This window comes from Malaclemys terrapin, chromosome 18, assembly GCF_027887155.1.
Source record: "Malaclemys terrapin pileata isolate rMalTer1 chromosome 18, rMalTer1.hap1, whole genome shotgun sequence".
Classification (NCBI taxonomy): Eukaryota; Metazoa; Chordata; order Testudines; family Emydidae; genus Malaclemys; species Malaclemys terrapin.
The window spans coordinates 886173-897980 of record NC_071522.1 but is presented as its reverse complement, the minus strand read 5'-3'; the positions used below and the strand labels follow the sequence as shown (position 1 = coordinate 897980).

Here is an 11808-nt window from a genome sequence, read left to right as displayed (position 1 = left end):
AGAGCTCCTGAACATAAAAGGACCCACAAACTGAAGGACACAAACAGGACATCTCAGGAAGTAAAGAGTGCACCAATCAAGCACACAAGCTACAGTTCTATAACAAAACTCAGTTTTGCTACCACAAACTGACTGCAATACTGCCTGGATGTTTGGAGCTGCGCAGCAAATGCAAAGCTGCGAGCTGCAGCCAGGGAACACATAATTAATGTGATTAGGAGGACACACAGCTAGCATGCTCTGCTGACTGAAAAGCCCAGTAGCATAATTACTGTTTTCTGTACTAGCTCACTGTCTGTACAAATCTCAAAGCCTGGTTAGCTTTAGACTGCTGTGTAAACGTCAATAAAAATCCCAAAAAAGTGCCAGATCATCAGCATTCGCAGGCACAGAAATGGTAAAAAAACCATTGCATTTCCATTGCTGCCAATATCAGGCAGAGAAATTTCCATTCCTCAGTCTAACCTTAGAGTTTGAAAAAAAGGTATTGTCTCCCCCAAGTGAACACTTATTATGAAGCTAATTAATTGCTTTCCAGTAATGAGAAATCTTCAGTTCAAAGAAAGCAGAATTCACAACACAGGAACAAACAAAGCTTTGTTGTTTATTGTTACTGTTTATTGAAACACAGTTTTAACATAAAGTGCCCCCCCCATTTAAAAACTTGTTTCTGATTAACACTTTTACAAACAAAAACAAAGAAATTAAACACCAGCACAAGAAATATGTATAAGGCAGGAAGCATGTGAAGTGAAAACTAAAGCAATGCTTTGTAGTTGCCTAGATTTCCCTGGGGGGACAGAGAGTCAATGCTTATCAGCCTCTCCCAGAAGAGACAATTTTGATTAATATCAGACCCATCTGACTCAGTCTGATAAACCCTGAAGGAAGGATATTCTTCAGATATATGAGAGATGTGTCTTTGATTAATAATTCTACCATATTGCCATTCCAAGCATTAACAACTGCCTGGCACCTGTGGAAAGAGAAAGCCTTTGAATTCTGCAGAAGGAGGACTGACTCGTGCTAATAGGCCCTTTCTCCTTAGTCCACATCAGAAAGCTGTATGACAGTCTCTCCTTCCCTCCTTCTCACCCACTTCAGAACAAGTCAAAAGTGCCAAGGGTATCACCAGTCTCTTCTAGTGTTTAAAAAAAAAAAAAAAAAGAGTCTGTATTTTAGCTTTAAATCTCTGAAGAGAGCAAAGTTACTTTAGCAAAGGCATACAAAATGTCTGAAGAATGAAATCTTAACACAGGTTGCAAGCCTGCAGGAGCAACTAGTATCAGTTTGTCTAGCGATTCCTCTTTAGCTCTGCCATAGTTTAATTGACCAAGATAGTCCACAATACACCAAGGCCTCCTGAGTGCACTTTCTTTTAACTTACCACTGGGATATCTGCACACAGGATTCCATGAAATCACTTACCCACTATAAAGGGCTACCATGCACTGCATAACTAATGCCAAATTGTCACATGGGGTGGGAAGAAATCAATTTAACTTCAGCTCTTTAGTTATTCTGTGTGGAAGTTCTAGTTTCAGCTCAATCAACACCATCCTTCTTATCCTAGCTGCACTGCGTTTTTTCTGATGTTCATGATCAGCCTCTTGCTGTATTCTTTGTGGTTCACAGGCTTCACATCCATTACTGTGGCTTTAATACGAGATTCATCCTTTGAAAGAGAAAAGTGGTATGTAAGAGAGGGAGAGCTGGGGCCCAGTGCTCCAGACACACGAGTTCTAATCTCCCTTTGCTCAAAGTAGCTTCATTACTCTTGGTGTCAAGTTTACTCAGCATTGTGAAGTTCTGGCTTCCAGAGCTAATAGTTCCAGTGAAAACAAAGAGAAACGCTAGATTTTGCTGAGTAAGAAGAAAAGCAGCGTCACAGAAGGACACTGATTCTTCTCTCATTCCATGCGGTTTAGTTAGGATGGCCACTGTTCACCTTCGGAAGCTGCTCTTTCCCCTCCCCCACTTCATAGCATAAAAGAAGAAAGCAGCTTCCTGTCGATCTAGTCTAAATATAGCAAAGCTACATGCCCCCATCCACCTGGTGGGGTTACTCACATTGTAAGTCTCCAGCTTGACTCTGATCCTGAATTCGTATGAGCTGAAGTTGGCATTTTGGAACACTTCCTCAAATGCCTGCTCATTCTGTGAGGAGTACAAAGACAGACGTGAGACAACGACAACTCAAGCATCCAGCTGCACCTTAAAGTCTCAGAAAAGTTCAGCCATTGTAAAGTTTGAGGGAATTTGTTAAAATATAGACTAGCTGGGACAATGGAAGTGTGCGGGCATAGTAAAATCTAGTTGTTTGAAGGACTGTTCTTCCAACAAATTGTTTAGTTTCCGCAGTTGTAGTTTAAATTAAATTTTTTTTAAACGATGAAGCTTCTAGTCCATACTGAAGACTCTTGATTGGCCATGTGAAACAATGCACGGTTGTCTTGAGTTTGCAGAGAACTAAACTGAGATCATCAACAGCTGTGAAGTCCCCGTGCTTCTAAACTGGGGTTAATTCTGATGCTTAATTGTAGTCACTGAAATGTCAAGATGGTTAGCCATTTCACTGCCAACAGTCTTATCAGACTTATTCAGCTTCTGTGCTTATCTAGTGAAGCTGCATGTATCCTGGCATCCTGACACGTATTCATTTGAAAGGATACCACACAAGAAAAAGGGGGTGTGTTGTGATTTTTTTTTTTTAAATATCCATACGACTGTCCAAGTTGCACAGAAAAGCACTCAAAAGTCAGGAAAAGTTAAGGTTACACATGCAATGGTAACTATCCGTCATGTGTCTATTATAACAACACAGACTTTTCTTACATGACCACATTCCATTTCTCAAGTACAATACACTATCAAACAAGCTGTGGGAGCAGTTTTTTTCCCCCCCAAAGCTTTATATTTTAAAAACTGTACAGACATTTCACTAGATCTCACAGCCCCTGAGTGATACAGGCAAATAAATACTCCTTTAATGTCTCCATTATAGAGTTGGGCTACTGTGGAAAAGTGACTTATCCAAAGTCAAGGAGCAGATAATTGTCAAACCCAGGAGTTGAACCCAGATCTTATGATTCGCAGGCCAAAGTCAAGCCTATTGCCCCTAAGTGCTGTTCTAGCAAGTTACTATATGTCTCATTTCTTCTATGAAACATACTATTTTGCACCTACATAGCGGTTTCATCTGTCAATCTCAAAAGATATGACAAAGATGGGGGAACAGGAGCAACCTAGTTCTACACACTGCATAATTAAGCACATCCATTCTTAAGTGATTTTTTCCTGAGTGTCACCATTGGTTAGTGGCTAATACACCAGTCTCATTACACTAGGGATCTGTTTCCAGCTCTGCCACAAACTTATTGTTCCCTTGGACATGTAAGGAAAGCTGCTCCTACAGAAGCACCACCCTTTTACCAGGGCCCCACATTTCTCAGAAAAGTTTGGCAATGGGTCCTGGGCAGGTCTGAGCAAAGGAGTAGATGAAAGTTTACTTACACATACACTTGCAGCATGGCCTTTGCTACACACAATCTCTGATTCAATGCCCATTAAAGTCAATGGAAGAACTCCCCTTGAATTTAAAGGGCACTGGATCAAGCATTTAGTGAAAAAAGTCAGGCAAAATGTACTGTGAATGCACAGAACACTGTTTTTAAAGACTCATAAAATTGTCAAATCAAAATCAGTTTAGTCTGGATCAATCAAAGGCATCTCTTCTCCACAAGGGCTCTCTCCATACTATTTCAACTTTCTACCCCAAGCCATTTTCCCTATAGGGCTCTTAAAAAAAAACACAAACAAAAAAACCCACCACTGTAAGTTTTTTGTTTGTTTTGTTTTTTTTTGTAATTGGGAAAGTATTTTCTCCAACTTTCCTCTGACTCAGAATTGGCTGAACCATTTTTGTTCAGAATCAGGCAGACACCAATCATGTCTGAAAGATGAGAGTTTCATTAAGTTAGGGATGTAAAATGAAAACTTTACAAACATAACTATGGTCATGATCAGCATCACACCTCAGGGGCGGACAGCTTAGCCACTTGCTACTATCCTTCCAAAACAAAGTCAGATTAAGTTATATAGCAGACTGCTAAAAATATGTTGCCATCCTGTGCAACAGAGTTCCTCTAAGACTTCGGATCCAGCAACATTTAATACACTTCAGTTTAATAAGCCAAGTATTTCTGAATGACCTGCTTCATGTCTGATATGAGCTTTGACATCAAAAGATCATTTTCAAGAGAAAAAGCTAGAAAAAGCTTTTTGGGGTTTTTTTTTGGGGGGGGGGGTTGGAGAGGGGAGGGAAATTGTGGTAGAGGAGAGGTATGTATACATAAAGAGAAGAAAAGACTCATTTTTATTAAAGCTTAAGGGGTTTATTATCAAACTATTCTAATCTGGTGAGACAGATGTCTAAAACATCTCTGCACACACTATTTAAAAAGTCATAATTTTTGTCAGGCCCACAAAACTGAATTCCACTAACCAGCACCAATAAAATTAGCCTCAGAATTGAGTTGATAGGAGATTATGCTAGTGTGAACAAGAAAATAGGAAGCCATGGGTAAAATCAAATTCCTGCTAAATATAGCGGGAATCTCTCAGATACTCCTTGTATACTCATTTCAATAAACAAAGTTCCGATCTGGCAATGAGAGCCACATGAGTGGAACCCTAGGGCCCCTGCAAATCCCTGTTAAATTCAATGGTGTTGTGTGTGCATATGGGGGTCTGTCCATACAGAACTCACTGCAGGATTCAAATCTACACCCTTCAAGGGTCCTTTAGAGTTAGTGAATTGTCACAGAAGTCTAACTACAGGATCAGAAAGGACAAGAGACCTTTTTGAGGGTAGCGCCACTATGCTACAGCTACCACTGGTAGCTTCCAAAACCCCATGTGACAAAACACATGGAAACAGAATCTTGTACACCTCTACCCCAATAGAACACTGTCCTCGGGAGCCAAAAAATCTTACATTATAGGTGAAACCGCGTTATATCGAACTTGCTTTGATCCGCCGGAGCGTGCAGCCCTGCCTCCACGGAGCGCTGCTTTACCGCGTTATATCCGAATTTGTGCTATATCGGGGTAGAGGTGTATAATCTAGACATTTACTTTTTTTTTTTTTTTTTTTTAAATAAAGGAACAAGCTAGTTGACTCACCTTTTCTTTCAGTTCTCCCAGGAAAGCAGCATTTTGCCCAAGAATGACCTCTGCTGACTCCTGAAAACAAGTCACCCACTGATTCTCCTGACAGTCTGCAATGTTCACCTAAAAAGAATCCACAGCCATTAATCCAATCGCCTCCCACGCAAGAAAACTCAAGAACAAAGTTTTATTTTACAGCTGGGGAGAGCTTTAAAATTTAAGTGTGACTGTTGCCGCCTCAAGTTCCCTGCCTCTTGTAACTATTTGTACTCACTGATGGATGAAGTGCAACAATCTTTTTCATGGCAGTACAGACTGTCTAGCAACATGCTTCAACCAGAGTCAAAAGGAGAGGCCAACAAGCTGGTAATTAAAACATGGGGGAAATGGCTGTATGCTGCCATCACCCCGAAGTACTAGTGTAAGTGACAGCAGAACACAGACCATTGGCCTTAGTGTAACACAGCAATGAATGAAGTTAGCTGAAGCAGCACTACACCTTTTTTTCATGCCAGTGAACAGGAGCAGCAGCTGCATGCAGATTGATAACAACCACACTACACTCAGGCAGAAAGGGTTGCTGTGCAGAAGCCTGGTGTACAGATCCCATTTGGAAACTGGGACTTGATGCACAGGCTATGACAAACTTCAAAGATTTTGTTTGTTTTAAGTGTCAGATGCATGTTTCTTTCAAAAGAACAGCAGGGATCTTCACTAACTCAGATGCCAACTCACGCGTAGGAATGGACATGGCTGGAACTTTATCTTAGCCTGCAATCTCTATCACCACAATCATTTTAAGAAACCAATGTAGGTCCTAATTTAATTGTAATGTCTCCATCTCAAACCAAATTGTATCCAGGTATTTCAGCAAAACAGCATGTAAAATCACACTACTTTGAGACTCCCACAATACCGAAAAACAATGTGGTACAAGTTAAAGACCAAGCAAAATCCTTAAGTGAATTCCCTGGCTTCTGTGAAAAACAGGAGACTCAAGTGATGTGAAATTCATGAGCACACCTCCCACATCCCCCCTACACACCACAGTAGAAATACTAATTCATAGGGTAGTTTGTACATTTTTAGATTTTCTAATAAGATGAGTATTTCTGTTTGGAAGCACTGTTTCATTTAGTCTTTGTATTACCCAAAGTGAAATTGCAGCAATAGATCCCCTCCCAAGCAGACCCCCCAGCACAGCACTTCTAAAGGCAGGCACAACCCACTATTTTTCAAGCATTTTATAAATGTAAAGGCTGAAAAGAATCTCAATGTGAGTGGTGCAAGCAGGTGTCACAATAACAATCCTCAGACACACTATCCTGAAGCAGGTTCCATTAATGCATGAGACGCAGAACATTTCCTACAAAAGAATGAACTAAATATAGGTATCAGCTGTAAAAGTGCAATTACTGCTCTCCAGAATTGCCATTTCACATTAGTTTATCTTCATAACTGAAGAGATGTGGGCCATCTAAGTTTTGCACTGCATGCCACACTTGCAAACTAGAATCAACTGGGTTAGCCTGAAACTTTTTGGAATAAAGAAAAGCTTTTAATTGAAGCACAAGGAAACAAACTGCTAATCAGATCAATGAAACACTCCTAACCTGCTTGGTTAAAGCACATAAGCTGCTTAATGCTCATTTATCCACAGGACCCATGCGCTCTGGACCACACTGTTCTGCTGCTCCACTCTTTTAGACAAAGGGGTATAATTATGTTTATACTAGGCATGTGGTCAATGAGCAACACTATTTCACCTAATCCTTTTACTTACCGAGAGTATCATGCGATACTTGAAGTTGGGGAACTCGCGATCGCATTTCTCACAGCGATACAGTCCATTTTGTTGGTCTATCACTTTCTTATTGCAGTCCTGAGAGGGACATGCCTGGTACATGCAGTTCTCTTTGCGCAGGAATACCACTGTGCCCACGCAGCTAAAATAATCTGCCTGAGAGAATGAGAGAGCAACATTACCCACAAAACACTGGGATTTTTTTCTGAATCTGAGTTCTAAACTAATTGGAAAACATGAAAGACCATAGCTGGATTTTTATGACTAATAGACCTCACATTTATGGGTCACTGGGACTTGCAACTCAAATCTGCTGCTGCCACTGCTCTTGGGTTCCATTAAGTTAAATGAAGTCCCTAAATCTTCACTGAACCATGTTCACAATCCTTAGTTTATTAGAATGAGCACATTTGCTTTCCCATTGTCTCTAGTCAAGACCGGAGAGTCATGTTCTGTTGTTCATTCACAACAACAAAATTTCACTTTCCCCATTCTTCTTTAGAGAGTGAAATTACAAAAGGCATAGGATCTATATACAACAGAGCGTGCTGCAAACTAACATTCAGTAAAACCACATCCTACAGAATAAAAGAACACAGGAACTGCCATGCCAATGGTTCGTCAAGTCTAGTCTGTGACAGTGGCCAGCACCAGATGCTTCAGAGGAAGACATAAAAAACTCCATAATGGGCAATTATGGAATAACCTACCTATATGAAAAGTCTTTTCCTACCCTTTAGATGCTGGTAGGTTTATGCCATGAAGCTTTAGCATTTAAATTTCAAAACCAAAAGGCAGTGTAACCTCATGAACAGAGCACTGAACTGGGGTTAGAACCCACGTTTGAGTCACAAAAAGAACTAGATAAATTCATGGAGGATAGGTCTATCAATGGTGATTAGCCAGGATGGGCAGGGATGGTGTCCCTAGCCTCTGTTACCAGAATCTGGGAATGGGCGACATGGGATGGATCACTTGATGATTACCTGTTCTGTTCATTCCCTCTGGGGCATCTGGCCCTGGCCACTGTCAGCAGACAGGATACTGGTCTAGATGGACTATTGGCCTGACCCAGTATGGCCGTCATCATGTTCTTATGTAACTCTTCCACTGACCTGCTGTGTGACCTTGGGGAAGTCACTTCACCTCTTTATACCTGTTTCTCCTCCCACAATTAGTCTTGTCAATCTAGATTGACAGCTATTTGGTCATAGAGTGTCTTTGTTTAAAAAAAAAAAAAAAAAAAAAAAACAGAGCCCAGAACTCTGTTGGGGGCTCTAGCTGCTACTATAATATGAAAAATAAATAAGTGATACCATGAACTTCAGGATCTGATTAACCTCCGTTCAAACTCAGTAAGATCAAAAGTTCTAACCATTTCCACAGGTAACCCTCAAAAACGGGTAACTTCAAACACCACGCCTGCGTAAAACCTAACTTATTTTCTATGCAGCATACACAGTTTGCATTTAATAGCCCTATTTTACCTTATCTCCTTGTCCCAAATTTTCAGATTTAGCTTCATGCAAAGTTTTCCAGTTGGTATTTCCCCCAATTGTTGGTCCACCTCTCAGATCAGAGATTGAGGTACATTCCAAAAGCTGCCCTTCAGAGTCAAACCTGAAAGCACAAAGATTCTTCCATTTTTGGAATGCAAACCAGCCAGATTTACCCAAAATCTTATATTTAGTTTTACATACTTAATGCAAGAGGGATTTTATCAGCAACTTCCACAGGAAACAATTACTGTACCATGTGCATATTACACTGAAAATAGCATTTCAGGATAAATTAATACTGTTTTAATTAACATAGTATTTTATAATCTCAAAGGTGGACAAATTCTGGTTTACATGCCCATAGCTTTGATGCCAGCTAGTGGCCAAACCAGGAACTGCATGCATTTTAGAAGCAGCCAGATAATATTTGCATAATTAGAATTAAATTACATGCTGCCATTATCTTTCCTGCAGCTTTGAAAGAAAAGCAAACAGTGTTTAATAGATCATATTTCTTGAATTAAAATAAGCAAATACGTCTGTTAGTGAAGCTGGTGCTACAAGTCCAGCTCAGGTGATGATGTGATTTCAATGTAGTGGCAAATTTATTTCAGCAGAAAGCTCATTTCAGTTGTGTCAAACCTCCCAGAAACCACTGTCCACAAAAGGGTAGCCTCTAGCATCAATACAGACATGATCATTAATTGAATTACGGCACATTTGATTTGGGTAGCGGAAGCTCTCTCAAAAACCCACTAGTTATATATCCATCGAAGAAATAACAGAAGCCCACAGGAGCAGTAATGACCATTATAGGTAAGACTGCATAAGCTTTTGATTCTAATCCCATTTTCAGCCACTCACTTTGAAGCAGAAGTTTCTCATATTCAGTCTTTGCACAAAAGGGATTTTTTTCTGGATATTTTGAGCAATAACAGTTCAACTATTTTTGAGAAGAATGGAACACCACTCAACTATCGTAATAAATTCTTGCAACATTTTTCTGCACAGCTCTGCAGCCCAAACGGTTAGGGAGTGAAAGTTGAAACCTGGCACGAAGACAGACCTCACTGAGAAGTGCTTTTGAGTGTTCTGATGAAAACTGGCTTGGATTTGACCAAGTTATAACCTGCTGAAAAAAAAAAAAGTTACCTACCTTTTGTAACTGTTGTCCTTCGAGAAGTGTTGCTTATGTCCAGTCCAGTCCATTCTAGGCGTGCACGCACGCCCCCACATGTGCGGTCGGAGAAGATTTTTGTCCTAGTGGTATCTGTAGGGTCGGCAGTGGCACTCCCTTCAGTTTTGTGCTCATGCACCGGTATATCAGGCGCCACCAACCCTATGCCCTCTTGGTTCCTTCTTGCAACTCCAACAGAGGGGCAGGAAGACAGGTAATGGAATGGACATGAGCAACACATCTCAAAGAACAACCGTTGCAAAAGACAGGTAACGGTTTTTTCTTCTTCGAGTGCTTGCTCATGTCCATCCCATTCTAGGTGACTCACATGCAATGCCAATGGAGGTGGGCTTGGAGTTCAGTTTTGCAGCTTGCAGCACTGCCCTGTCGAAGCCAGCTCAGATGTGTCGATCCGAGGCCCAGCATGTAAACCTTTCCCACTTTGCCCGACAGGTCACACTGGTAGAGTGTTTTCTGCTACCCAGCAAGACCTGTTGCACTCGGGTCGAGCATTCCTGCTTGTCCGCATGTAACCATGCAGCAGCCACTCTGTCAAGTGCAGCACCTCCAGGGTCATGTGCAGGAGACTGCAGTGATTCTGAGACAGCAGGTCTGGCCAGAGAGGGAGTTGCAGCGGCTCAGCGACCGAAAGATCCACGGCGAGACAACTCGGGGGCTATCAGGATAACCCTCACCCTGTCCTGCTTGATTTTCACAAGGATTCTGGATCAATGGCACTGGCGGGAAGGCGTACATCAGGGCCCCTGACCACGGAAATAGGAAAGCATCTGACAGCAAACCCCTGTCCATCTCCTAGAGCAAACAAAACACATAGCATTTCCGGTTCTGGCAGGAGGCGAACAAGTCCACCTAGGGAGTCCCCCACTTCCAGAAGATCATACTGGCCGCCTCCAGATGGAGCACTCATGGCGAGACAAGAGGTCCTGCTGAGGCGATCTGCTAGCACATTTTTGGTGCAGGGCAGGTGAGTGGCTACCAGATAAATGGCATGCCGCACACAGAAGTGCTAAAGGTTGACAGATTCTTGCCAGAGGGCTGATGACCTGGCTCTACCCTGTCTATTGATATAATACATCGCGACAGTATTGTCCATCAGGACGTTCACCACTTTGCCCCTCAGGTGGGGCAAGAAGGCCTGACAGGCCAGGGGAACTGCTCTGAGCTTCCTGACATTAATGTAGAGGGCCAGATCATCCCGCAACTATCAGCCCTGGGTGCTCAGCTCACCCAGCTGGGCTCCCCAGCCCAGGTCCGAAGCATCGGAGATCAGGGTCAGTGACAGAGATGGGGTGGCAAAGCGGACACCCTGCAACACCAATCCATAATATGGAGATATCCTATCTCATAGAACTGGAAGGGACCCTGAAAGGTCATCGAGTCCAGCCCCCTGCCTTCACTAGCAGGACCAAGTACTGATTTTGCCCCAGATCCTTAAGTGGCCCCCTCAAGGATTGAACTCACAACCCTGGGTTTAGCAGGCCAATGCTCAAACCACTGAGCTATCCCTCCCCCCTGCGTCCAACCACCAATTCAGCGACAACAGGATGTGATCCAGCACCCTGACCACCAGGTCTAGATCATGTCTTTTGGAGGTGTAGACCGATGCCAGCCACACTTGCAGAGGCCGGAGGTGGAGCCGGACATGACTGACCACAGTCACAGGAGCCCATGTGGCCTAACAACCGCAGGCAAGTGTGAGCCGTGGTGAGCGCGCAGCTCCTCACATGAGAAATCAGATCCGACAGAGTCTGAAAATGCACCTCCAGAAGAAAGGCTCTGGCTTGCGTGGAATTGAGAATCGCTCCAATGAACTCTGTGTTGGACTAACCTTAAGGTGGATTTTTTCTCTTTTATCATCATCAACAGGCCCAGGTTGTGGCAGGTGGAATGCACCAGATCAAGGCTTCTCTATACTTGGTTCTGGGACCTGCCCTTGATGAGCCATTTTGAGATATGGGAAGACCAGGACCCCTTGACTTCCGAGGTAAGCAGCCACCGGCGCCATACATTTGGTAAAAACCCTTGGAGCCGACGAGAGGCCAAAGGGGAGCGCCGTAAATTGGAAATGGCATTCGCCCACTATAAAACAGAGGAAATGTCTGTGACTTTGGAAGATGGAAATGTGGAAATAGGCATCC

The 11808-nt window shown here is 42.6% G+C and overlaps 1 protein-coding gene across 1 annotated transcript in view; it reads right to left on the bottom strand.

Annotated features, from left to right (window-relative positions):
* Positions 1-584: 584 nt before the first annotated feature.
* The window catches only part of RPA1 (replication protein A1), a 42368-nt gene continuing 31144 nt past the window's right edge, over positions 585-11808 (bottom strand). The window contains exons 13-17 of the mRNA XM_054008405.1: positions 8461-8593; positions 6953-7129; positions 5185-5292; positions 2071-2157; positions 585-1675 (exon numbers count right to left, since the gene is read on the bottom strand). Coding sequence (XP_053864380.1) covers positions 1565-1675; positions 2071-2157; positions 5185-5292; positions 6953-7129; positions 8461-8593 — 616 coding nt within the window. The 3' untranslated portion in view covers positions 585-1564. The remainder of the gene's footprint in view (positions 1676-2070; positions 2158-5184; positions 5293-6952; positions 7130-8460; positions 8594-11808) is intronic.